This window comes from Aotus nancymaae, unplaced genomic scaffold (assembly GCF_030222135.1).
Source record: "Aotus nancymaae isolate 86718 unplaced genomic scaffold, 86718_ANA_hifiasm-v0.15.2.pri h1tg000106l, whole genome shotgun sequence".
NCBI classification, from domain to species: domain Eukaryota; kingdom Metazoa; phylum Chordata; class Mammalia; order Primates; family Aotidae; genus Aotus; species Aotus nancymaae.
In genome coordinates, this window is record NW_026988521.1 from 3,712,957 (window position 1) to 3,740,275 (window position 27,319).

Below are 27,319 nucleotides of genomic sequence, written 5' to 3' on the forward strand. Positions count from 1 at the left end.
GTGCTCTTGGATTCTGGGCCGGGGCACCCAGGGCTGGTCTAGCCGGGGCAGCGTGTCGGGTGAAGACTGCCGTGGCCTTGGCTGTGCCCCTGAGATGGAATTCCCAGTGAAGGGATCCTGCCAGGACGCTTCGGAGCAATTAAGTGCAAGTTTGTGTCTGCCAACATAAACTTCAAAGGCCAGGGCTGGGGAGGATGAACGGGGAGGAGGAGGCAGACGCATTGTGGCCGCCACCTACAGCTCGGCGGGAGTCTTCCTGCCCTTGGGGTGAGGCTACCAACCCTGTGGAGGCACTTCTGCCTGGAGCTCGTCCACCCAGAACCCATGTGGCCACGGCTGAGGAACAGCCAGGGAATACTTGGATCCTGGAAGCTGGAAGAGGCAGGAAGGAGCCTCCCCAGAGCCTTCGGTGGGAGCACAGACTGCAGCGCTCAGGCGTCCGTCCTCCGTAATTGTGAGAGAACAAATTCCTGCTGTCTGAGCCCCCAGTTTGTGGTCATTCGTCACAGGAGCCCCACACAGGGACACGGGCTTCATTCCTGCCTCCAGCTGCCTCCTTTTCTGACACCCTGCAAAGGTCTCTGGACAGTGTCGGGAGAGTAACCCAGCCAGCTCTGTTTTCCCAGCAAGTGTGTTGGGCCCCTCCCAGCCCCATCACCCTGCACACCCGTGACCTCAGCTTTCATGCAGCCTCAGGCATGAGGCCCTGCAGGCAGCTCCTGGCAGCAGGCTGCCCAGCTGGGGACCCCCAGGAGGGAGGAGCTGATCCCAGCCTCCTGCCCTATACGGTCGTGCATGCCCCTCCTGGCCAAGCTCTCCTGGGTCTCACGGTGGCTGTTCAGAGACGTTCCCCTGGCGGCCAGGAGTCCTGTGAGTACAATCACTGGGGAAAGGGATCTTCTCTTCCATGATACACAGGTGTGGCATGCACCAGTCAGAGCAGAGACGCAGAGCCAGAAGCAGAACTGCAAACACAACAAACAGAACGTGATCGTTTCTAGTTTTAAGAAAGCAAACAAAATTTCCCTGGGGAAATGGCACAAACAGGAACCAGGAAGTGACCACGTGCCCAGCTTCACACCTGATGCTGGGTGGGAATATAAAGGCCCCAGGCTCAGGGAGCTCCACACCTGCCCCTCCCTCTCACCTGCTCCTCCACCTGCTCCACCCTCAACCCACCAGAAACATGGGCTGCTGTGGCTGCTCCGGAGGCTGTGGCTCCGGCTGTGGGGGCTGTGGCTCTGGCTGTAGGGGCTGTGGCTCTGGCTGTGGGGGCTGTGGCTCCAGTTGCTGTGTGCCCGTCTACTGCTGCAAACCCGTGTGCTGCTGTGTGCCAGCCTGTTCCTGCTCCAGCTGTGGCTCCTGTGGGGGCTCCAAGGGGGGCTGTGGCTCCTGTGGGGGCTCCAAGGGGGGCTGTGGCTCCTGTGGGGGCTCCAAGGGGGGCTGTGGCTCCTGTGGGGGCTCCAAGGGGGGCTGTGGCTCCTGTGGGGGTTCCAAGGGGGGCTGTGGCTCTGGCTGTGGGGGCTCCAAGGGGGGCTGTGGCTCCTGTGGGGGCTCCAAGGGGGGCTGTGGCTCCTGTGGGGGTTCCAAGGGGGGCTGTGGCTCCTGTGGGGGCTCTAAGGGGGGCTGTGGCTCCTGTGGGGGCTCCAAGGGGGGCTGTGGCTCTGGCTGTGGGGGCTGTGGCTCCAGCTGCTGTGTGCCCGTCTGCTGCTGCAAGCCCATGTGCTGCTGTGTGCCAGCCTGTTCCTGTTCCAGCTGTGGCTCCTGTGGGGGCTCTAAGGGGGGCTGTGGCTCTGGCTGTGGGGGCTGTAGCTCCAGCTGCTGTGTGCCTGTCTGTTGCAAGCCCGTGTGCTGCTGTGTGCCAGCCTGTTCCTGTTCCAGCTGTCTATCCTGTGGGGGGTCTAAGGGGGGCTGTGGCTCCTGTGGCTGCTCCCAGTCCAGCTGTTGTAAGCCCAGCTGCTGCTCCTCAGGCTGTGGGTCATCCTGCTGCCAGTCCAGCTGCTGCAAGCCCTGCTGCTCCCAGTCCAGCTGCTGTAAGCCCAGCTGCTGCTCCTCAGGCTGTGGGTCATCCTGCTGCCAGTCCAGCTGCTGCAAGCCCTGCTGCTCCCAGTCCAGCTGCTGTGTCCCCGTGTGCTGCCAGTGCAAGATCTGATGCTTGGCCCCAGATCTCAGATGAAGGCCACGCTGTATCTCAGATCTGTGATGCAGTTTTGAGCTGTGCTTCACTGGAATATGACAGTCCCTGGAATCAAGAACAGAGCTTCCCAGCTCATGCCACATCTTTGCCCTAGAAATCCACTCCCCCTGTGCTTCGGGTGTGAAGCCGCATTCCACTCCCCCTGTGCTTCCTGGGGTGAGCCGTTTCCTCTGCTGCTCATCACAAAGTTCACCCCACTCGCTGGGGCCATACTGCCCTGACCTTCCTTCTTCCTCAGAGAGCTCCCCTTTCCCCCGTCCACCCGACCAGGGCCAGAGCTCAGGGAGGCCCAGGAGGCGCAGACACTCGGCCAGGCCCAGATCTGTGGCCTCTCCCATGGACCCCACTCTCCCACTGAAACGCTCCCTGTGTTATTTCTTATCTGCTAAAGTCCAGCTGGACCCTGAATCCTCTAAATAAATACGCACTCCCCAGCCTGTCTGCGTCTGTCTTCTTGTCCTGCAAGTCCTGTAATGGCACCAGTCATGTGGAAACAGGGCCATCCTAGTGACCTTACCATAACATAATGACATCCGCAAAGTTCCCATTTCCACGTAGGATCACACTCACAAGGCCCAGGCGTTAGAGCTTCAATATGTACTCAGTAGACACGTATATTAAAGTATATACTTCAACATGTTCAACCCGCAACACACACACAACATCTACCTTGCAGAAAGCCAACCGGCTCATTCTGTGTGATATAGAGGTTTCCCGGGTGATACTGTAGGCTCATGTTTACACAACTATTTACATTCCCAGACCACAGAGACCAGGTTATAACGTGTGCTGGAGGGTGTGGGAAGCAGGGGATGTGGCAGGGTGACCCCACCGGCCCCAGCTGCCAGGCAGTCCCCCATCCCTCCTCAAATATGCAAATCTAAGACCCTTTAGCTGACAACCGCACAGGGTTATCAAGGATTGATACAACCTATTGAAACAGGTTATCAAAAATGTGAAAGTCTAAGATGAGAATAATGGGGGCTGTGAATCTATAAGACGTAGTTCTGTTGGCGTGTCTAATACATCTATACATGTGTTATGTACACAATGTTTCGCTACTGAAAATACATGAAAGAGCTCTAATTAATTGGCTTAAGAAAATAAAAGGGCTTGCATCTGATATTATCAGGAAAAAAAGACTAGTCAAATGCTTTTCCAAGTTTTATGCAACTTAAGTAAAACCTTTAATACATAAGCTAGCTTTAGAAGTGTTGCTAAAGCAGTGTTAGAAACGTCTTACGCGTTGCCAGCACACGCTTGGCATTTGTTAGTCACACAATATCACACTTATCCCTGCCAGATACTATAAGGTGCCCGAGCCTGACATAGAGGTTACAACACTATAAACCCAGCCCAAAACAGAATCATCTTTGCTTGTGTAATTTTAATAAATAAGACATGGATATTCTTTTAATGATAATAATTACATCTTGAATTATTTAGTCAAATTACCGTAACTTCTAATCTTGTGGCTTTAGGCAGCCTAGTCCATGGGCTATAAGGAGGTTTGTTTTGGGAAAGGACTGTTATCTTCTTTGTTTCAAAGCTGAACTATAAACTAAGTTCCTCCCCAAGTCCAGGAATGAACAAGGACAGCCTGGAGGTCAGAAGCAGGATGAAGTCAGTTAGGTCATACCTTTCCCACTAACTCAGTTAGAACTTTGCATGGCAAATTTCATAAATGTAAATGACGACTATTGCAGTTTTCATAAATAATCTATGTAAACAATTAAAATAAAATAATTAGGTAAGCGTGATGGGATAAACACTTGTAGACAAACTTGTCATACTTTATAATGTAAAGTTATATTAAATTCAGTAATAGATACTTCATTATTTGGACATTTTTCAATAAAAAATATATTGTAGAGAAACATTCTTTCTTTAAAAGAGTGTCCTTTTTAAAAGGTGAAAATTTTTTTCTAGTTCAAAGCTTATTTAAAGGTTATGTATAAAACAAGGTAAAAGAAACCAGGAAATAAGAGAGATGTAAAGAAAATTATAGAAATAAGGAGGTAGTTTTTGGTAAGAAAGTTTAAAGAGAAATAATCTTGTACGGTAAATTTAGTCCTAGAATAAAATGACTGGTTGTTTAAGAAAGAGCGACATTAAGGACAAACCAGAAAGTCTAAGCATGTCATGAACACGCCACGTAAGTCACAATAAGAGGATTTATTTAAACAAAATCCTTTTATATGATCAAGTTGTCTATAACTAAAGGAAAATTATAATGGCCTTTCTGCAGATTGGATCTGATGTGAAAAAAGATTTACACACTAAAGAATTAGTTAGAAAAATAAAATTTTCTTAAGGGATTGTTTTACTTTTAATAAATTAGAAGAGATTATAATGTTTTTAGCTGAAAGTTCAATTTTTATTGCATCTCGCTGTTTTCGGTTTTCTCTTCCCCTTTAAAGGGTGCAAAATGGTAATGCTCACATTCAACTCATTTTCAGCTCATGTCAGTTTTCTTCTCTCAAGTTGTGTTTGCTGTGGCTTAACAAAGTTTTCTTTCTTTCCTTCTTTCTTTTTTATTTTTTTGAGATGGAGTTTCACCCCTGTGGCCCAGGCTAGAATGCAATGGTGTGATCTTGGCTCATGGCAACCTCTGCCATCCAGGTTCAAGGGATTCTACTGTCTCAGCCTCCTGAGTAGCTGGGATTACAGTCACCTGCCATCACATGCAGTTAATGTTTATGTTTTTAGTAGAAATGGGGTTTTGCCATCTTGGCCAGGCTGGTGTCAAACTTCTGACCTCAGGTGATCCACCTTACTTGGCCTCCCACAGTGCTGGCATTACAGGTGTCAGCCACTGCAACTGGCCAATAATGTTTTCTTTAAAACATTAAATCCACCCCACCTCTGGGCACTCCCAGGCTAGCCCCAGCCTGACTGCCACCCAGCCCCAAGCTCATCTGCTCTCCTGGTTCTCTGAAGCCGTTCTCAGGCCTGCATGGAGCCACCCTGCTGCCACCAGAAAGCTACATCATGTCAGGAAGGAAGCTTGTCACACATGCTTGGAGGGAGGCTTCATTGTCTTGACATCCAAAGTAAATTTTAGGGCATGGTCCACCCTGTCTCTATGGGGTTAGGGGAGAAAACCTGCCTATATCCACACAGTAAAATTCTACTCAGCAGAAGAAGGAAGTGATCTGTTGGCCCACATTACAACTTGAATAAATCTCAAGACCCACCAGTCTCTGCACAGATGCCACCACCCACTGCTCTCTCATGTTCAGCTTTGCCCACATCCAGCAGCTTCCTTAAGACCCCAGCCCTGGCCCACACCCCTGCTTCCCTTCTCCAGGGCACACCTGCCCTCTCTGTGCCAGACCCCAGGGCAGGCACTGTGAGCTGTCCCCACAGCACAGCCCGGTCCAGCCATGCTCAGTGAGTCACAGAGCTGGATGCAGCAGGGGCTTCAGTGTCCTCCCACCTCCCTCACAACCCCCAAACCTGGGCCACACTAAAGGGTCTGCTGGTTCTGCCTGTACAGGGAGCAGACTCCAGAAGAGTCAGGAGCACCCAACCTTGACCCCACCCACCACAGAGGGAGGAAAAACACTGGGGTCCTGGGATAACACATTTTACATAAACATGAGGTATAGACAGTTATCATCTGCATCACCAGAGAGAAGGTCACTGTTCACAGTGCCCTGGAGACCTGAACGCTTTAGCAAATAAGAAGTTGTGAATGGTGGCATCACTGCAAGACTGAGGCAGGCATTATGAAGCAATTTAGAGCAATTTCTTTTGCAGGCAACTCTGACTTTCAAAGACAAAGAGCAGGATGAGGCTGAACAGAGAGGAGCCCACCTGCCCAGAGCCTGCCACGCCTGCTAAAGCTGGAAATTCCAGAGATCAGTGAGGCTGAAGCCCAGCACCATCACCCACTCATCCACACTAGAATCTGAATTTCTCAGGGTCTGGCTCAGAAACATGGGTCAGTTCACAGGAGCCCCCAAAGAAAGAGATGAAGATTTGAAGAGGGAAAGAATGTGTGAAGCTCACTCATCCCAAGGGGTCCCCAGAATGGAGACGAGTTGGGCCTTGAAGGTTTGGAGAGGAAAACAGTATGGAAGTAGGAAGTGAGTCAGAAGGATAAAGCACATTTGTGTTATTTTAAAGAAAACACAGTTTCCCTGGGGAAAGACCATAAATAGACAGAAGGAAGTGACCGTGTGCCTAGCAGGCCCCCAGACAGGGATATAAAGGGCCAGGGCTCAGGGGGCTACTCAGTTGCACACCTTCCTCTCACCTGCTCCTATACCTGCTCCACCCTCAATCCACCAGAAACATGGGCTGCTGTGGCTGCTCTGGGGGCTGTGGCTCTGGCTGTGGGGTCTGTGGCTCCAGCTGTGGAGGCTGTGGCTCTGGCTGTGGGGTCTGTGGCTCCAGCTGTGGGGGATGTGGCTCCAGCTGCTGTGTACCCATCTGCTGCTGCAATCCCGTGTGCTGCTGTGTGCCAGCCTGTTCCTGCTCCAGCTGTGGCTCCTGTGGGGGCTCCAAGGGGGGCTGTGGCTCTTGTGGAGGATCCAAGGGGGGCTGTGGTTCCTGTGGGGGCTCTAAGGGAGCCTGTGGCTCTTGTGGCTGCTCCCAGTCCAGCTGCTGCAAGCCCTGCTGTTGCTCTTCAGGCTGTGGGTCATCCTGCTGCCAGTCTACCTGCTGCAAGCCCTGCTGCTGCCAGTCCAGCTGCTGTAAGCCCTGCTGTTCCTCAGGCTGTGGGTCATCCTGCTGCCAATCCAGCTGCTGCAAGCCCTGCTGTTCCCAGTCCAGCTGCTGTGTCCCCGTGTGCTGCCAGTGCAAGATGTGAGGCTCTAACAAGAATTCTCAGGTAGCTTCTGAAGATCTGTTCTTCCCAACAAGTGACTACCAATGACGCATATCCTCTTTCAGAGATGAACAATGAGTCCCCTGGCTCAGGGCTTCTTTTTCCAACCCTTGAGGAAATGGAATGAACGACTCCCTGCCTGTTCAACATAAGATAATGGTATCCCATGCCACTGGCACTCTTGCCCCGCCTTCCCATGTGCCCCCATATATCTGACCCAGACTGCACCTGAACATGGCCCTCATGTCAAGGAGGTGCCTGGAATTCCCCTTCCTGATAATTCCATGGGAGACAGCAAACCTTTCTTTCCTGTGTCTGCCAGGAGTTCCATGGCATTTGCAGATGGATGTCTTGTAACCCGAATGATCACATGTATCTATGGAAATCTAAAATGGATCTGGGTGCAGCACTAAATAAATTCTCCACCCCTCAGCCTCGGTCTCACCAACCCTTTTCTTCCAGCCTCTGTCACATTGGCAAACTGGCCACATGTCCTCCCTGAGAGCTTATGCCTCCCACTGCTGTGACTGCATCACAGGCTCAGATCCCAGAAACGGTTGTTGAACTGAGTTACGAAGGAATCACTAGTGTTATGGATGAATGAATGAACCTGTGAATGAATGAATATCTCTCATTAGTACACAGGGAGACCCAGCTACATCTCAGTGAGATTCAATCTGTCTTGGTTGGAATCGTGGACTGCTGCTCCTTCCCCATGGGAGGCTATGTTCGGGGCAGAAGGAGATCTTTGCCCTCAGTGTCTAGGAAGGGGTGTAATGGGTAGTCCCTGTGCCTCATCAGGCACCAGGGTGGGCATCAAGCCAGGAGAGAGGGAAGCGAGTCTAGAATGAGCTGTGTCCCTGAGATGCTCTGTGGGACAAACTCGAAACTGCTGCCTCAGGGACCTGAGACGAGCACAGGCTGAGGTGGGCTTTCCATCTCTGGGATCCAAGTGAGGAAGAATCCAAGTGTCCTCCGACCACTCACAGCTTCACAGCTTTGGTTTGGCACAGGGAGGAGCAGAAGGGACTTTTCTCAGCCTGATAAAGGGCACCTACCCTCAGTGAACACTGTGCTTAAGTGTGAAAACCTGGATGTTTCCCCCTAAGATCGGGAATGAGAAAAGGATGTCCACACCCACCACTTCTATTCAACATTTTGCTGAAGCTATAGCCAGAGTAATATGACAGGAAAAGGAAATAAAGGCATCCAGGTAAGAAAAAAGGAAGCACAACTATCTCTATTCACAGAAAACCTCATCTTCTATACAGAAGATGCTGAAGGACACACACACACACACACACACACACACACACACACACACACACATAACTATTAGGGCCAGTAACTGAGCTCAGCAGAGTGCAGGACACAAGGACTATACACAGAAGTCAGCTGTGTTTCTACGCGACAGCAACAAGCAACCCAAAAAAGATGTAAGAACACAATAAAATTTCTAGGAACAAATACAAGCAAAAAAGCACAAGACTCGGACCCTTAACGCTTCAAAACATCTTTGGAAGAAGTTAAACAGGACCAAATTAAGTAGGGAAAAAATCCCACGTTTATGCATTGGAAGACCTAATATTGTGAAGATTGAAACACTGTGAAAAAAAATAATCGACCAATTTAATGCAATTCCTATCAATATCTCAGATTTCTTTTTTTAAGAATTGACGAGTTGATCCTAAAATTTATGTGGACATTCCAGGGACCCAAAATAGCTAAAACAATCTTGAAAAAGAAAAGCAAACATTGAGGACTCCCATTTTCCAACTTCTAAATGGTCTACAAAGCTACAGTAATCAAGGCAGCCTGGTGCTTCTGTAAGGATAGAAAGATGGATCACTGACTGGAGTAGGTTTGAGACTCTTGAGATAAAGCCTCACAGTTGTGGTAAATGGGTTTTCCACAAGGGTACAAAAAATTCCATGGAAAAAGAGGAATCCTTTCAACAGATAATGCTGCTGAGACAGCTGAATTTCCACATGCAAAAGAGTGAATTTGGATCTTTACCTCATACCATATACCAAACAAACAAACAAAAAAACTAGAAAAAATAGGTGAATGACCTAATTATAAAAGCCAAAACTAGAGGATTACTAGAAGTAAAACAGGTTAAGGCTTCATGGCCTTAGGGTATGAAATGGTTCTTAGATAATTACACCAAAACCCAAGGAGAAACTTGATTAACTTACTCCATCAAAACGAATAGTTTTTGAGCTTCCAAAGGCACTGCAAAGAAAATGAAAAGACATCAACAGAGTGAAAGACACTACTTTCAAATCATATATTTGATGATGAAATTGCATCCAGACATATAAAGAGTTCTTACTACTCAAATGCACAATCAATTTAAAAGTCAGCAGAGGATGTAAATAGGCACTTTCCAAAGAAGGTATACAGATGGCTAATAAGCATATGAAAAGGGGCTCAACATTCTTAGTCATCATGGAAAATCAGGGAAATGCAGATCAAAACCACAATAAGATAGCAGTTCACATCTTCTGGGATTTTTTTTATTCATTTATTTATCTATTTATTTATTATTATTTTTAATTGTACTTTAGGTTCTGGGGTACATGTGCAGATCATGCAGGGTTGTTGCTTAAGTACATACATGGCAAGGTGGTTTGCTGCCTCCATCCCCCCATCATCCACATCTGGCATTTCTACCCAAGTTATCCCTCCCCATCGTCCCCCATTCCCCTGCTGTCCCTCCCCTAGCCATCCCTTACTGACCCCAGTGTGTGACGCTCCCCTCCCTGTGTCCACATGTTCTCATTGTTTAACACCCACTTATGACTGAGAACATGCGGTGTTTGATTTTCTGTTCTTGTGTCAGTTATCTGAGAATGATAGTTTCCAGATTCATCCATGTCCTTACAAAGGACACAAACTCATAGTTGTTTATGGCTGTGTAGTATTCCATGGTGTATACAGGCCACATTTTCTTTGTCCAGTCTATCATTGATGGGCATTTGGGTTGGTTCCAGGTCTTTGCTATTGTAAATAGTACCACGATGAACATACGTGTGCATGTGTCTTTATAATAGAAGGACTTATAATCCTTTGGGTATATACCCAGTAATGGGATTTCTGGGTCAAATGGAATTTCTATTTCTAGATCCTTCAGGAATCACCACACTATCTTCCACAATGGTTGAACTAATTTACACTCCGACCAATGGTGTAAAAGTGTTCCTATTTCTTCACGCCCTCTCCAGCATCTGTGGTCTCCAGATATTTTAATGATTGCCATTCTAACTGGCGTGAGATGATAGCTTATTGTGGTTTTGATTTGCATTTCTCTAATGACCAGTGATGATGAGCATTTCTTCATATGTTTGTTGGCCTCATATATGTCTTCTTTGAAAAGTGTCTGTTCATATCCTTTGCCCACTTTTGAATGGGTTTGTTATTTTTCTTGTAAATCTGTTTTAGTTCTTTGTAGATTCTGGATATTGGCCCTTTGTCAGATGGGTAGACTGCAAAAATTTTTCCATTCTGTTGGTTGCCAGTGCACTCTAATGATTATTTCTTTTGCTGTACAGAGTTCTGAAGTTTACTTAGATTCCATTTGTCTATTTTGGCTTTCCTGGGCATTGCTTTTGATGTTTTAGTTATGAAGTCCTTGCCGATGCCTATGTCCTGAATGGTATTGCCTAGGTTTTCTTCCAGGATTTTATGGTGTTAGGTCTTATGTTTAAATCTTTAATCCTTCTGGAGTTAATTTTAGGGTAAGGTGTCAGGAAGGGTTCTAGTTTCTGCTTTCTGCACATTGTTAGCCAGTTTTCCCAACACCATTTATTAAACAGGGAATTCTTTCCTCATTGCTTGTTTTTGTCAGGTTTGTCAAAGATCAGATGGTTGTAGATGTGTGGTGTTGCTTCCGAGGCCTCTATTCTGTTCCATTGGTCTATGTCTCTGTTTTGGTACCAGTACTATGCTGTTTTGATTACTGTAGATTTGTAGTGTAGTTTGAAGTCAGGCAGCATGATGCCTCCAGTTTTGTTCTTTTTGCTTAGGATTATCTCTGCTATGTTGGCTCTCTTTTGGTTCCATATGAAGTTTAAAGAGGTTTTTTGCAGTTCCTTGAATAAGGTCATTGGTGTCTTGATGGGGATAGCATTGAATCTATAAATTACTTTGGGCAGTATGGCCATTTTCACGATATTGATTCTTCCTAACCATGAGCATGGAATGTTTTTTCATCTGTTTGTGTTCCCTCTAAAATCCACATGATTATCTCAATAGATGTATAGAAGGCCTTCAACAAAATTCAACAGTCCTTTATGCTAAAAACCCTCAATAAACTAGGTATCAACAGAACGTATCACAAAATAATAAAAGATATTTATGACAAACCCACAGCCAATATCATACTGAATGGTAAAAACTGGAAGATCTCCCTTTGAAATCTGGCACTAGACAAGGATGCCCTCTCTCAACACTCCTATTCAATATAGTATTGGAAGTTCTAGCCAGAGCAATCAAGCAAGAAAAAGAAATAAAGGGTATTCAATTAGGAAAAGATGAAGTCAAATTGTCTGTATTTGTTGATGACTTGATTGTATATTTGGAAGACTGCATCATCTCAGCCCAAAATCTCCTGGAACAGGTAAGCAACTTCAGCAACATCTCAGGATACAAAATCAATGTGGAAAAATCACAAGCATTCCTGTACTCTAATAACAGAGAAACAGAAAGACAAATCAAGAGCAAACTCCCATTCACAATTGCTACAAAGAGAATAAAATACCTAGGAATACAACAAAGGATGCAAAGGGCCTCTTCAAGATGAACTACAAACCACTGCTCAAGGAAATAAGAGAGGAGACAAACAGATGGGATGGTTATTATCAAACAGACAGACAATGAGAACACTCATGAGAATGTGGAGAAATGGGAGCCCTTGTGCACTGGTGATGAGAATGAAGAATCATGCCACTACTTTGAAAAATAGTTCCTCAAATGTTCCTTGTAGAGTTACCATGTGACCCACCAATTCCACTCTTGGGTAACTACCTAAGAGAACTGACAATATATTTCGCATAAAAACTTGTATGACTATATTTACAGCAGCATTATTCTCATGTGCCAAGAAGTGGAACCACCTACCTGTCCATGAATTGCTGAGGTGGGGAAACAAAATGTATATATTCATACATGGGTATATTTATATTCTGGATATGAGCCTCATATCAGATGTGTAAATTGTAAATGTTTTCTAATCGTGTAGGTTGCCTTTTCATCCCATTGATCGTGTCCTTTGAGGAGCAAATATTTTAAGTTAGAGAGAGTCCCATTTGCCTACCTTTGCTTTTGTTGCCTATATTGTTGGTGTCATTGAGACTGGGTACCGAGACGCTGGGAAGACTCAGCTTGCTCCCCAATAAGACGGTGTTCTTCCAGGCCCTTGGTCCCTCACTCACCCAAGATTGAGATAGAGGACCCCGCCGGGCACAGTGTGCTCATAAGTAATTATAGGACCCCAAAGAGTCTGCAGAAAGTGATTTATTTAGGCAGAGAGAGAAAAAGGAGAAAGAAAGAAATATAGAGAGCAGCTTCCACCATGTCATGGAAGGGCATCCAGATATGGAGTCCGCACCAACGTGGGGGAATGGGACTTTTAACTTGGGAGTAATTCCTGCCCCATTCAAATTTTCTGTCCTATGAAAGGAGTTCCTTCAAACTCCCGCTAGAGTGATTGATAGATCTTTGATTTCTTCCTGCATGCACAAAAGTTAACAAAGCCCTCTAAGTCTCCCGGATGGAGACGTGGGAGAAGGCAGGTAGGTCATGTCGCTGGGAAGTTCCTGCCTTTGAAACTACGCCCCTTGTGGATCCGGGAAGTGACCACATTCCCTCACCATATCTGATAAACCATTACCAAATCCACCGAAGGTTTCTTATCTGTTTGTCGGAGGATTTTATAGTATTGGGTTTTATGTTTAGGTCTTTAATGAATTTTGAGCCAATTTTTGTGTATGATGTAAAATAAGTATCCAATTTCATTCTGTTGCATGTGGATATTCATTTTCCCAATACCATTTGCTGAGGAGACTGTACTTCTGCCATGGCATGGTCTTGACACCATTGTCAATGATCATGTGACTGTATACACAGAGGTTTATTTCTATACTTTATTCAATTCATTCCATTGCTCTATATTTCTGTCTTCATGTAGGAACCACTATATTTTGATAACTGTAGCTTTGTAATATGTTTGGAAATCAGGAGATGTGATTCCTTCAATTTTGTTCTTTTCCAAAATTGTTTTGGCTATGCAGGTTTACTTTATATTCCATATTATTTTTAGAACTTTTTCTTTCTTTTTTAAAACAAAATCTATTTCTGTCATTATTGGGGATCAGGCGGTGTTTGCTTACATGAGTAAGTTCTTTAATGGTTATTTGTGAGATTTTAGTGCACCCATCACCCGACCAGTCTACACTCTACCCAGTGAGCAGACTTTTATCCCTCACCAACTTCCCACAGTTTCCCCCTTAGTCCCCAAAGTCCATTGTGTCATTCTTATGCCTTTGCATTCTCAGCTTAGCTCCCACTTATGAGTAAGAACACATGATGTTTGATTTTCCATTCCTGAGTGACTTCACTTAGAATAATAGTCTTCAATCTCATCCAGGTTTCTGCAAATGCCATTAACTCATTTCTTTTTATGTCTGAGTAATGTTCCATTGTATATATATACCACAGTTTCTTTATCTACTCATTGATTGATAGGCATTTGGGTTGACTCCACATTTTTGCAATTGCAAATTGTGCTATAAACATGCGTGTGTAAGTATTGTTTTTGTAGAATGACTACTTTTCCTCTGCGTAGACACCCAGTAGTGGGATTGCTGGATCAAATGGTAGCGCTACCTTTAGTTTTTTAAGGAATCACCACACTGTTTCTCATCGTGTTTGTACTAGTTTACCAGCAGTGTAGAAGTGTTCCCTGTTCACCGTATCCATGGCAACATCTATTATTTTTTGATTTTTTGATTATGGCCATTCTTGCAGGAGGAAGGGGGTATTGCCTTGTGGTTTTGACTTGTCTTTCCCTGATCATGAGTAATTTTGAGCATTTTCTTCATATGTTTGTTGGCCATTTGTACATCTTCTTTGGAGAATTGTCTACTCACGTCCTTAGCCCACGTTTTAATGGGATTATTTGTTTTTTTCTTGCTAATTTGTTTGAGTTTGTTGTAGATTTTGGATATTAGTCCTTTCTCAGATGTATAGATTATGAAGATTTTCTTCCACTCCATGGGTTGCCTGTTTACTCTGCTGACTTCCTTTTGGTGTGCAAAAGCTCTTTAGTTGAATTAAGTCCCAGCTATTTATCTTTGTTTTCATTGCATTTGCTTTTGGGTTCTTGCTCATGAAATGCTTGTGTAAGCCAATGTCAAGAAGGGTTATTTCAATGTTATTTTCTAGAAATTGTATAGTCTCAGGTCTTAGATTGATGACCTTGATCTATCTTGAGTTGATTTTTGTGTAAGGTGAGAGATGAGGATCCAGTTTCATTCTCCTACATGCGACTTGCTAATTATCCCAGCATTATTTGTTGGATAGAGTGTCCTGTCCCACCCGAGTCTTTGTGGGAATCCCCAGGGCCTTGCATGTTCCTAGCAGAGCAGCCCCTGCTTCTCCCCAGGGTGTGTCTGCAGCCCCTTCCTCGCCGCCTGCCATATTCGTGGGTTTAGCCAAGAGAAGTTTTAGGGCAGCCAAGCACTTCCTTCCTTCTCGGTGTCAGCTAGCATTTCCTATGACCGCTAATAGTTGGGGGCACGGTGGGGAGAATTCATTATTTCTTCTAGCACTGCTCTCTAACAGATTTGTATTATGAATAGTTTAGAAAGGTTGCTTTTAGTTTCATAGCTCACTCTCAATAACTATGTTAAGTTTTAGGATTATCAAATCTGGGGGATGTCATCAAATTGCTTTCCTACCTGAGCTATAATATTTGGAAGACATTTTTGAAAGCTAGCTCTGCCTCTACCTTTCAAATGTTTGTCCTCTGCTGCCCACGTGCAGCCACTGGAGGACGCATGGTATCATGACACAATCTGGCCATTTGTCCTGTGCCACCATACTTGGGTAAGTTTTCACAGTGATGGTAGGAGTATTCCTGGAAGTCATTCATTGTCTAAAAGATAAGAAATAATTGGACTACAGTGGGAAGGGACTCTGAATCCCATAAACGTATCCCACTGAACCAAAATGAAATTAATTCTCCAGTTTTCACTCCCCATAGTCAGAACCCCAAAATGACTAACACCCCAGCAATACTACCTTACACAAAGCCTAGGTTGGGGCTAAAACCCTAACCCTGGTGAGTGCACTGGAATAGATACACTTAGCTGGACTTTCTCTCCTTTCTCATCCTTTCCTGTTCCGACTTCCCACACTCTGGACAACGAGGTGGGCTGCATCCTGTGCCTGTGCTGGTGTGCAGGCCATCCGCTGCCAGACAAGCTCGCCTGTTTCTGTTTGTGCTGTTCTGGGAGCCACCTCTCTCATGGGCCTGGGGAGGATGGAGGGTTCTTGAGTGGTGGTTGCTTCAGGTGAAGTCACTGAAAGGGGTCTTTCTAAGGGAGATGGGACCACCTTGGCTGTGGGTGGGTGGGTGTGAGAGGTTGACTAGGGTGGGGCAGGACAGGCTGCTTAGAGTTCAGGGATATTTGAGGATTCCACGTTTTTGTTTCACCTGTGTCCACCCAGATGATTTCATCCCAAAAGTTTCAGCAAATGCCTGCTCCTCACCAATCCTGTTCTTACCTTATTATTAGTACACAGTTACAGCAGGGGGAGGAATAAGTTCTCAGGGAGGGAGGGGAAGGACATGTGGCCAGTTTGCCAATGAGACAGAAGCTGGAAGAAAAGGGTCAGTGAGACCGAGGCTGAGGGGGTGAGAGTTTATTTAGTGCTGCACCCAGATCCATTTTGGATTTCCACAGATACACATGAGCATTCAGGTTACAGGACATCCATCTGCAAATGCCATGGAGCTCCTGGCAGACACAGGAAAGAAAGGTTTGCTGTCTCCCAAGGAATTATCAGGAAGGGGAATTCCAGCACCTCCTTGACATGAGGGCCGTGTCCAGGTGCAGTCTGGCTCAGACATACAGGGGCATGTGGGAAGGAGGGGCAAGAGTGCCAGTGGCATGAGGTACCCTTATCTTATAGGGAACAGGCAGGGAGGGTTTCATTCCATTTCCTCAAGGGCTGGAAAAAGAAGCCCTGAGCAGGGGACTCATTGTTCAGCTCCGGAAGAGAATATGCGTCGGGGTAGTCACTTGTTGGGAAGCACAGATCTTCAGGAGCTACCTGAGAGTTCCCGCTAGAGCCTCAGATCTTGCACTGGCAGCACACAGGGACACAGCAGCTGGACTGGGAACAGCATGGCTTGCAGCAGCTGGACTGGCAGCAGGATGACCCACATCCTGAGGAACAGCAGGGCTTACAGCAGCTGGACTGACAGCAGGATGACCCACAGCCTGAGGAACAGCATGGCTTGCAGCAGCTGGACTGGCAGCAGGATGACCCACAGCCTGAGGAACAGCAGCAGGGCTTACAGCAGCTGGACTGGGAGCAGCAGGGCTTACAGCAGCTGGACTGGGAGCAGCAGGGCTTGCAGCAGCTGGATTGGGAGCAGCAGGGCTTACAGCAGCTGGACTGGCAGCAGGATGACCCACAGCCTGAGGAACAGCAGGGCTTACAGCAGCTGGACTGGGAGCAGCCACAGGAGCCACAGCCCCCCTTAGGCCCCCCACAGGATCCACAGCTGGAACAGGAACAGGCTGGCACACAGCAGCACACGGGCTTGCAGCAGACTGGCACACAGCAGCTGGAGCCACAGCCCCCACAGCCAGAGCCACATCCCCCCTTAGAGCCCCCACAGGAGCCACAGCCCCCCTTGGAGCCCCCACAGGAGCCACAGCCCCCCTTGGAGCCCCCACAGGAGCCACAGCCCCCCTTGGAGCCCCCACAGGAGCCACAGCTGGAGCAGGAACAGGCTGGCACACAGCAGCACACGGGCTTGCAGCAGCAGACAGGCACACAGCAGCCAGAGCCACAGCTCCCACAGCCGGAGCCACAGCCCCCACAGCCGGAGCCACATCCCCCACAGCCCCCACAGCTGGAGCCACAGCCCCCACAGCCGGAGCCACAGCCCCCACAGCTGGAGCCACAGCCCCCACAGCCGGAGCCACAGTCTCCAGAGCAGCCACAGCAGCCCATGGTTCTGGTGGGTTGAGGGTGGAGCAGGTGGAGGAGCAGGTGAGAGGGAGGGGCAGGTGTGGAGGCCCCTGAGCCCGGGCTCTTTAAATACCTGTCCAGGGGTCAGGTGGGCCACAGGGACCTTCCTGGTTCTTATTGATGTTTTCTCCGTAGGGAACTTGTGTGTCATTTAAAATAAAAACACTGTTGCCTCGTGACTTCCTCCTTGGCATTGTTTTCCTCTGAACCCAGGGCCCAAGTCCTCCACTCTGCGGACCCCTGGAATGAGTGGAGCCTCCCCCATTCCTGCCCCTGCCCTCAGACCCCAGCCCCCTGTCACTGTCCTAGAGGATTCGCCTTCAGTTTTGTAAATGGTGTCTTTGTCTTGTGTTTCTATCCATGCTTACACTCTGAGTGTTCTGGCTCTGGAGGGAAATGCAGCGTGGTGAAGATCTCGTTCTCCACCAGGTCTGGGGGCACGAAGCTTCTAGACAGTGTCTGCCCCTCCTGCGGTTCTGGAGAGCCCAGTTCCCCGGGCTCCGGCGGCCTGTGAGCTCTAGAGTGTTCTGGCTTCCTCTGCCCTTCGGACTGTGTCCCCCAGGGCTGTATCCTGGCCCTTCTGCCAGGCGAATGGGCACTGGGAGTTCCGTTTTCCCTCCTCCTCTCTGCCCCTGCTCCCTGAAACTCTGACCTTTCTCTCAATCCTCCCTAAAGGCGTGGAGGGTCTGGGACTCCGCCCAGCGCTCCTTCCTCTCAGGCTTTCTTGGTTGACCACTGGATGCCTTGTGGGGAGGTCCTCAGCTCTCCTGCCCCGCTCATCTCCAGAGGGCAGCACCTGGCTCTGACCCCGGGCAGGAGCCTCACGCCCTCCTGGGGCTCTGGCCCACTGCCTGCCCTGCCCCAGATTTAGGCACTTCCTGCTGAAACCCTCGAAACAGAGCCTCGGGGAGGAGGTGGCGGGTGGTGGTGGACCAGAATTCGGGCATCTGGGAATCTTGTCTGAGGTGCCAGCCCTCGGGCATGGCTTCGCTTTTCCTCCCACGTCCAGCAGGCCCCTCCCTGCCACTGTGCAGTCCGCCCCTCCCCATCCCAGCAGGCCTTGGCAGCAGCCAGATCCTCTCCTCTCTGGGAGGGCTCAGCTCTCTCCTGGGCTCATTCCTTGGAGTTTGTGTCCTTGCCTCCGGTGGGCTGTAAAACCATCTGTGGCTTCGTGGCTGTTTTGGGGGTCTTTCTGGCTCATTTTAATTCATGTGATGAGAGCGATGGTCCCCGGTGACTTTGTGTGTTTGAATCAGAGTGGAAGGAACCTCCGTTGTCACAGGCACACATGCGCACACACACACAGTCACAGAGACACACACTCTGACACATACGCACACACTCACACACACTGGAAACTGTATTACAGAAGGGAAAGGAACACACACATCTCAATGGAAACAACGCCTCTCAAATTCGGGATGCTTCGTGAACACGGCTGGTCGCCAACCTGCTGTGGATACGGAGCACGGACGAGAAGGGGCCCTTTGGAGATGATTCTCAGAGGTGGGAGCTGCTTCTCGGTGATCATTTTGAATACCTTGACTATTCTCACTAGCCTAACGACATAGCTCATTAAAGAAATTGATATTTAAAACGTCTGTTTTTAAATGTGCTGTTTAGAAGCGAATACACACACATAGAAATGAATGCAGATGTGTAAACAGGTGGATACATATGTGGACACGACTCCGCAGGCAACAGAGAGAGGAGATGGAATCTATGGGGGAGGATTGCCGGGACGTCGGTGTAGCTGCATTGAGACTTCTGGGACGAAACGACAGCGACTCTGGCGAGCAGGCGAAGGGAGAACAGGCCTTCCAAACTCAACAGTTAGACGACAAACCCCGCAATGTAAAGTGCACAAAACATTGGAATCGTTTTCCCAAGGAGGATGTATTAGCGGGTACTGCTGTGTGAAAAGAGCTCAACATCCCTGGTCATTACAGAAAAGAAAGTTCAAACAGTCTCTCTAGGTTTGCCTTCTCGGAGGCGGTCTATCGGTGGAATCGCGTAAGATGGATCTTTCGTGCCAGGCTTCTTTCACTGGGGATGACTTGTTTGCGGTCCATCCGTGTTGTGACATTATCAGTGTTTTATCCTTACTTTGCTGATAGCGTGCCCTTGCATGCGCCGACCTCACGTGTGCATCGGTCAGCAGCTGGTGGACACTGGCGACCCCTCCACTGTCTGGCCTCTGTGAATCTGCTGCTGTGAACACGGGTATCCAGATCCCTGGGGGGTCGTAGGCTTTCACTTCTCCTGGGTAGATGCCAGGAGTGAAACGATGGGCCACATGGTAAATTTACATTTAACTTTTTAAGAAACCGCACACCGTTCTTCAGCTCGGATGGAGCATTACTCACTGGCGACGCGTGAGGGTTCGCGTTTCTCCGATTCTCCACGTCCCTGCCAGCGTTTGTCATCACCGTCCTTCAGGGTTGCAGCTGTTGTAGCGGGGAGACACGGATGCCTTGTTTAAATTTTCATTTTGGTAACGACCAGGGATGTTGTGTGTCTTCTCATGAGGCGGTGCCCACTGACATATTCTCTTTAGGACAATGTCTATTCAAATACTTTGACCATTTCATTTTGTTTTTTTGAGACAGGGTCTTTCTCTGTCACCCAGGCTGGAGTGCCATGGTGGGTGTTGGCTCCCTGCAACCTCCACCTCCTGGGCTCAAGTGATCCTCTCACCTCAACTGGGATTGCAGGTGTGAGCCCCGTGCCTGGCCGATTTTGTCCATGTTGAGTTGGGGTGTCTGTCATCTAGTCGTGAGCGTGAGAGGTCCGGTCTTCCTTCCCTGCTCTCCAGTGTCCACGTTGTCTCCTGGAACTCGCAGTGAACCCACGTCCACTGTCACATGTCACCCTCCCCACGAGAGATTCTGTCTCCTCTCTCTGTTGCCGTCTGGGTCATGTGGGTGTACGTTATCTTCCAGTTTACCAAAGCTGTTTTTATTTGTATCTAAACAACACTTTAATGCACACACAGACATTTTAGAAATAAGTTTAATTATCTTTTAATAATTTTTTTAAACTTTTATTTTAGGGTCAGGGTACATGCACAGGTTCGTTACATAAGTGAACTTGTGTGACCGGGTTTGTCGTACAGATTATCTCACCACCCAAGTATTCAGTCAAGTACCCAATTGGTACTTTATCTGCTCCTCTGCTTCCTCCCACCCCCACCCTCAGGTAGACCCCGCTGTGTGCTGCTCCCCTCTACGTGTCCATGTGTTCTTATCATTTAGTTCACACTTAGAAGTCAGAAAGTGCGGTATGTGGTTTTCTGTTCCTGAGGTATTTGGTTTTCTGTTCCTGTGTTAGTTTGTAAGGATGATGCTCATAGATGGCCTCTAGCTCTGTCCATGTCCCTGTAAATGACATGATCTAGTTCTTTTTCGTGGCTGCGGAGTATTCCATGGTGTATGTGCACCACGTTTTCTTTATCCAATCTGTCATCGATGGGCATTGATGCTGATTCCATGTCTTGGCTATTGTCAATAGCGCTGCAGTGACTTTGTGAATGGGCCTCGTGCCCTGCACTCTGTTGAGCTCATTTCTTGGGCTTCATAGTTCTGTTGAGCTTGTTTTTCATATGCTTGTTGGCTGTACGTAGGTCTCCTTTTGAAGTGTCTATTCGTGTCCTTTGCTCACCTGGTAATGGGGTTGTTTGTTTTACTCTTTTTTTTTTCTTTTTTTTTTATTGCATTTTAGGTTTTGGGGTACATGTGAAAAACATGCAAAGTTGTTGCATAGGTGCATTCATGGCAGTGTGATTTGCTGCCTCCCTCCCCCTCACCCATATCTGGCATTTCTCCCCATGCTATCCCTCCCCAACTCCCCCCCCCCGCTGTCCCCCCCACTCCCCAGCAACAGACCCCCGTGTATAGTGCTCCCCTCCCTGTGTCCATGTGTTCTCCTTGTTCAACACCCTCCTATGAGTGAGAACAGGTGGTGTTTGTTTTACTCTTAGGAATTTGTTTCAGCTCTTTACAGATATTGAGTATTAGACATTTGTGAGGGGCATAGTTTACAAACACTTTCTCCCATTCTGTACGTTGTCTGTTTACTCTGTTGATAGTTTTTTTGCTGTGCAGAAGCTGTTTAGTTTAATTAGTTTCCTCTAGTCAATTTTTGCTTTTGTTGCAAAAAAACATAAAAATAAAAAGCAACATGTCTTCATTGGTGTCTTCATCGTGAAATATTGGCCTGTTCCTATGTGAGGATGGCATTACTGTGGTTGTATCCCAGGTATTTTATAGTTTTGGCTTTTATATTTAAGTCTTTAATCCATCTCGAGTTGATTTTTATGTATGGTGTAAGGAAGGGGTCTAGTTTCAATCTTCTGCATATGTATATGGCTATCCAGTTACCCCAGTAACATTTATTGAATAGGAAATTTTTTTCCTATTGCTTGTTTTTCTTATCTTTGTCAAAGTTCAAATGGTCATAAGTGTGTGGCCTTATTTCCTGGCTCTCTGTTGTGTTCCATTGGTCTATGTGCCTGTTTTTGTACCAGTACCATGCTGTTTTGCTTACTGTAGCCCTGTAGTATAGTTTGAAGTCAGGTAGCGTGATGCCTCCAGCCTTATTCTTTTTACTTAGTGTTGCTTTGCCTATTCAGGCTCTTTTTTGGTTCCGTGTGAATTTTAAAATAGCTGTTTCAAGTTCTGTGAAGAATGTCAATAAAGTTTGATAGGGCTAGCATTGAATCTATAAATTGCTTTGGGTGGTATGGCCATTTTAAGTATATTGATTCTTCCCATTCATAAACATGGAATGTTTTTCCATTTGTTTGTGTCATCTCTGGATTCTTTGAGCAGTGTTTTATAATTCTCATTACACACAAACATTTAAAAAATCAATTTCCCTTTAATGAGCTACGTCATTAGGCTGGTCAGAATAGTCAAGGGAACTGAATGAACAGTGAGAAGCAGCTCCCACCCCAGATAATCAGCTCCAAAGGGGCCCTTCTCATCTACACTCTGGGTATGTGGCTGGTTGGCAACCTGCTGTGCTCACAAAATATCTCGATTTTGAGAGGTGTGGCTTCCTAAGAGATGTGTGTGTTCCTTTTCTCTTCTCTAATACAATTTCCAGTGTGTGTACGTGTGTGTGTCTGTGCACACGTGTGTGTGAGACAATGGAGTTTCTGTTCTGATTCAAACACAGAAAGTCACCAGAGACCATTGCTCTCATCACATCAATTAAAATGAACCAGATAAACCCAAAAGCATCCACAAAGGCACAGATAGTTTTACAACCCACCAGAGGCAAGGACATAGAGAAACTCCAAGGAAGCAGCTCCCGAGAGAGCTGAGCCCTCCCAGAGAGGAGAGGCTCTGGCTGCTGCCAAGGCCTGCTGGGATGGGGAGGGGCAGACTGCACCGAGGCAGGGAGGGGCCTGCTGGACGTGGGAGGAAAAGCGAAGCCATGCCCGAGGACTGGCACCTCAGACAAGATTCCCAGATGCCCGAATTCTGGTCCACCACCCCCCGCCACCTCCTCCCCGAGGCTCTGTTTCGAGGGTTTCAGCAGGAAGTGCCTAAATCTGGGGCAGGGCAGGCAGTGGGCCAGAGCCCCAGGAGGGCGTGAGGCTCCTGCCCGGGGTCAGAGCCAGGTGCTGCCCTCTGGAGATGAGCGGGGCAGGAGAGCTGAGGACCTCCCCACAAGGCATCCAGTGGTCAACCAAGAAAGCCTGAGAGGAAGGAGCGCTGGGAGGAGCCCCAGACCTTCCACGCCTTTAGGGAGGATTGAGAGAAAGATCAGAGTTGCAGGGAGCAGGGGCAGAGAGGAGAAGGAGAGGAAAGGCAACTGCCAGTGCCCGTTTGCCTGGCAGAGGGACAAGGACAGTGCCCTGGGAAGCACAGGTCAGTGACAGCAGTGCCCGAAAGGGAAGAGAAAACAGCGACAGAAGCCTGGGGTTCAAGCAAAGGGAGGAAATAGACCAGGCTCTGCTCATTCCCAGGGGTCCTCAGGGGAGGACTTGTGCCCTCAGGGTTTAGAGAGGAAAACTACGTAGGAGGAGGAAGTGGGTCACAAGGGAACACAGTGTTGTTGTCATTTTAAATGACACAAAAGACACAAAAGTTTCCTGGGGAAAGTACTTTAGCAGGAACTAGGAAGGTCCCTGTGGCCCTCCTGACCCCTGGACAGGTATATAAAGAGCCTGGGCTCAGGGAGCTCCACACCTGCCCCTCCCTCTCACCTGCTCCTCCACCTGCTCCACCCTCAACCCACCAGAAACATGGGCTGCTGTGGCTGCTCCGGAGGCTGTGGCTCCGGCTGTGGGGGCTGTGGCTCCGGCTGTGGGGGCTGTGGCTCCAGCTGTGGGGGCTGTGGCTCCGGCTGTGGGGGCTGTGGCTCCGGCTGTGGGGGCTGTGGCTCCTGCTGTGGGGGCTGTGGCTCCGGCTGTGGGGGCTGTGGCTCCAGCTGCTGTGTGCCCATCTGCTGCTGCAAGCCCGTGTGCTGCTGTGTGCCAGCCTGTTCCTGCTCCAGCTGTGGCTCCTGTGGGGGCTCCAAGGGGGGCTGTGGCTCCTGTGGGGGCTCCAAGGGGGGCTGTGGCTCCTGTGGCTGCTCCCAGTCCAGCTGCTGTAAGCCCTGCTGTTCCTCAGGCTGTGGGTCATCCTGCTGCCAGTCCAGCTGCTGCAAGCCCTGCTGTTCTCAGTCCAGCTGCTGTAAGCCCTGCTGCTCCCAGTCCAGCTGCTGTAAGCCCTGCTGTTCCTCAGGCTGTGGGTCATCCTGCTGCCAGTCCAGCTGCTGCAAGCCCTGCTGTTCCCAGTCCAGCTGCTGTGTCCCTGTGTGCTGCCAGTGCAAGATCTGAGGCTATGGAGAGAATTCTCAGGTAGCTCCTAAAGATCTGTGCTTCCCAACAAGTGACTACCCGTGATGCATATTCTCTTCCAGAGCTGAACAATGAGTCCCTTGCTCAGGGCTTCTTTTTCCAGCCCTTGAGGAAATGGAATGAACCACTCTCTGCCCATTCCCTATAAGGGTATCCCATGACCCAGGCACTCTTGCCCCTCCTTCCCACATGCCGCGATGTGCCTTAGCTGGACTGCACCTGGACACAGCCCTCATGTCAAGGAGGCACCTGGAATTCCCCTTCCTGATAATTCCTTGGGAGACAGCAAACCTTTCTTTCCTGTGTCTGCCAGGAGTTCCATGGCATTTGCAGATGGATGTCCTATAACCGGAATAATCATGTGTATCTATGGAAATGCAAAATGGATCTGGGTGCAGCACTAAATAAATTCTCCACCCCGCAGCCTCGGTCTCACTGACTCTTCTTCCAGCCTCTGTCTCATTGGCAAACTGGCCAAGTGTCCTTCCCCTCCCTCCCTGAGAGCTTATTCCTCCCACTGCTGTGACTGTTTGCCAGGCCCAGATCCCATTCCAGAAACAGTTGTTGAGCTGGTTAATGAAGGAATCACTAGTGTACTGGATGAATGAACGAGGATGAGTGAATGAATGAGTGAATGCGTGAGTGTGTCTCATTAGTACAAACGGAGTCGCAGCTCGTCTCAGTGGGGTTCAGTCTGTCTTGGTTGGAATCGTGGACTCCTGGTTCTTTCCCATAGGAGGCTATGTTTACGGGAGAAGGAGATCTTTGCCCTCAGTGTCTAGGAAGGGGTGTAATGGGTGGTCTCTGTGCCCAGCCAGGGCCCAGGTGGGGGTCAAGCCGGGAGAGGTGGAAGTGAGACTACAATGAGCTGTGTCCCTGAGATGCTCTGTAGGACAGCACTGGAAACTGTGCTGCTCCAGGGACCCAAGACGCTGTGGCTGAGCACAGGCCGAGGTGCACCCTCCGTCTCTGGGCTCAGAGTGAGGAGGAATTCAGGTGCCCTGTGACAATTCACAGGCTGCACAGCTTTGGTGTGGCACGGGGAGGAACAGAAGGGATTATTCTCAGCCTGATAAAGGACATCTACCCACAGCAAACAACACACTTAATGGTGAAGACCTGAATGTTTCCCCCTAAGATCAGGAGCAAGGAAAGGATGTCCACACCCAACACTTGTATACAACATTTCACTGAAGCTCTAGCCAGAGGACTATGATGGGAAAAGGGAATAAAAGGCAATCAGGTTAAAAAAAAGAAGAAGCAAAACTTTCTCTATTTACACAAAACCTCATCTTATATGTACACAGTCCTGAGGGACACACACACACACACACACACACACACAACCACAACAACAACAACAGTCACTATTAGGCCCAGTCAATGAGCTCAACAGAGTGCAGGTCACAAAGCCCATACACAGAGTCAGCTGTGTTTCTATAACCAGCAATGAACAATCCAAACAGAATGTAAGGAAACAATTCCATCAAAAATAATATTATTTTTAGGAACAAATGCAACCAAAGCAGTGCGAGGCTTGGACCCTTAACACGACAAAGCATAACTGGACCAAAGCAAGTGGGGGAAATTCCCACGTTCATGTACTGGAAGATCTAACGCTGTGAAGGTCAGAACACTCCAGAAAAACATTGATCTACGAATTCAATGAAATTCCTATCCACATCCCAGGTTTCTTTTTGCAAAAATTGACAAGCTGATTCTAAAATTTATGTCAACATTCTAGAGACATTAAAGAGCTAAAACAACCTTGAAAAACGTAAAACAAAGTTGAGGACTCAACGTTTTCCAGTTTCTAAATGGGCTACAAAGCAAACAGTAATCGAGGCTGAGGGTGCCTGTCTAAGGATAGAAAGACGATCAGTGGAGTGGATTCCAGACTCTGGAGACAAAGCCTCGCAGTTGTGGTCAATAGACTTTCAACAAGAGTACGAAACAATTTCATGAGGAAACAGGGACATTTTCAACAAACGATGCTGCTGAGACATTTGGGTGTGCACATGCAAAAGAGTGAATTTGGATCTTTACCTCATACCATGTACCAAACAAATGAAAAACAAATAACTCAATGACCTAATTTTAAAAGTCAAACTGGAGGACTGTTAAAAGAAAAGTAGGTTAAAACAAAAATTGACAAGTGGGAACGAATTAAACTAAAGTGCTTCTGCACAGCAAGAGAAACTATCAGGGAGTAAGCACTCATCCTACAAAAATGGGTGAAAATACTGACACACTGTGCATCTTACAAAGGTCCAATATCTGCAGCTATAAGAAACTTAAACAAATCAACAAGCCAAAAACAAATAACTTCCTTAAAATGTGAGGAAAGGATATTTACAGACACTTCTCAAAAGAAGACAGGCACATGGCCAACAAATATATGAAAAAGTGTTCCACATCACTAACCATCAGAGGAATGTAAGTCAAAACCACCATGAGATACCATTTCATATCAGCCAGAATGACTTTTGATAAAAAGTAAAAATCCAAAACAAAATAAACTAAAAAACCGAAGAAAACTTCAGGCCAATATCCATGATAAACATGGATATTGGCCTGAAGTTTGACCCACAGCAAAAATATTCAATAAAATACTGGCAAACCGAATGCAAAAGCACGTCAAAAAACTTATTCATCATGATCAAGTAGGCTTCATCCCGGGGATGCAAGGCTGGTTCAACCTATGCAAGTCCATAAACGTAATTCACCACATATACAGAACCAAAGACAAAAACCGCATGATTTTCTCAATAGATGCATAGAAAGCCTTCTACAAAATTCAACAGCCCTTCATGCTAAAAACTCTCAATAAACTATGTATCTATGGAACGTATCACAAAATAATAAAAGATATTTTATTACTTTTTTATTATTTTATTTTATTGTTATAATTTTATTTATAACAAACCTACAGCCAATATCATAGTGATCAGGCAAAAGCTGGAAGAATTCCATTTGAAATCAGGCATGAGACAAGGATGCCCTCTCTCACCACTCCTATTCAATATAGTACTGGAAGTTGTGGCCAGAGCAATCAGGCAAGAAAAATAAATAAAGGTTATTCAATTAGGAAAGGAGGAAGTCAAACTGTCTCTATTTGCTGATGACATGATTGTATATTTAGAAGACCCCATCATCTTAGCCCAAAATC

General features: G+C 47.6%; 2 protein-coding genes and 1 pseudogene across 2 annotated transcripts; 1 reads left to right on the forward strand and 2 right to left on the reverse strand.

Annotated features, from left to right (window-relative positions):
• Nucleotides 1-6,435: 6,435 nt before the first annotated feature.
• LOC135272132 (uncharacterized) lies at nt 6,436-14,732 on the reverse strand (annotated as a pseudogene).
• Nucleotides 14,733-15,640: 908 nt separating this feature from the next.
• Nucleotides 15,641-17,455, forward strand: LOC135272134 (antigen LPMC-61-like). Its single transcript, XM_064370306.1, is given in 3 exon segments — nt 15,641-15,661; nt 16,540-16,997; nt 16,999-17,455. Coding segments are annotated over 3 exon segments (936 nt in total).
• A 199-nt stretch (nt 17,456-17,654) lies between these two features.
• LOC110568039 (uncharacterized) lies at nt 17,655-24,386 on the reverse strand. Its single transcript, XM_064370307.1, has 6 exons — nt 24,370-24,386; nt 23,414-24,131; nt 23,039-23,138; nt 19,667-19,747; nt 19,444-19,562; nt 17,655-17,849 (listed from the first exon to the last, which is right to left on the reverse strand). Exons 1-6 carry the CDS (start codon nt 24,384-24,386, stop codon nt 17,655-17,657), a joined length of 1,230 nt encoding a protein of 409 aa, XP_064226377.1.
• Between the last annotated feature and the right edge of the window lie 2,933 nt (nt 24,387-27,319).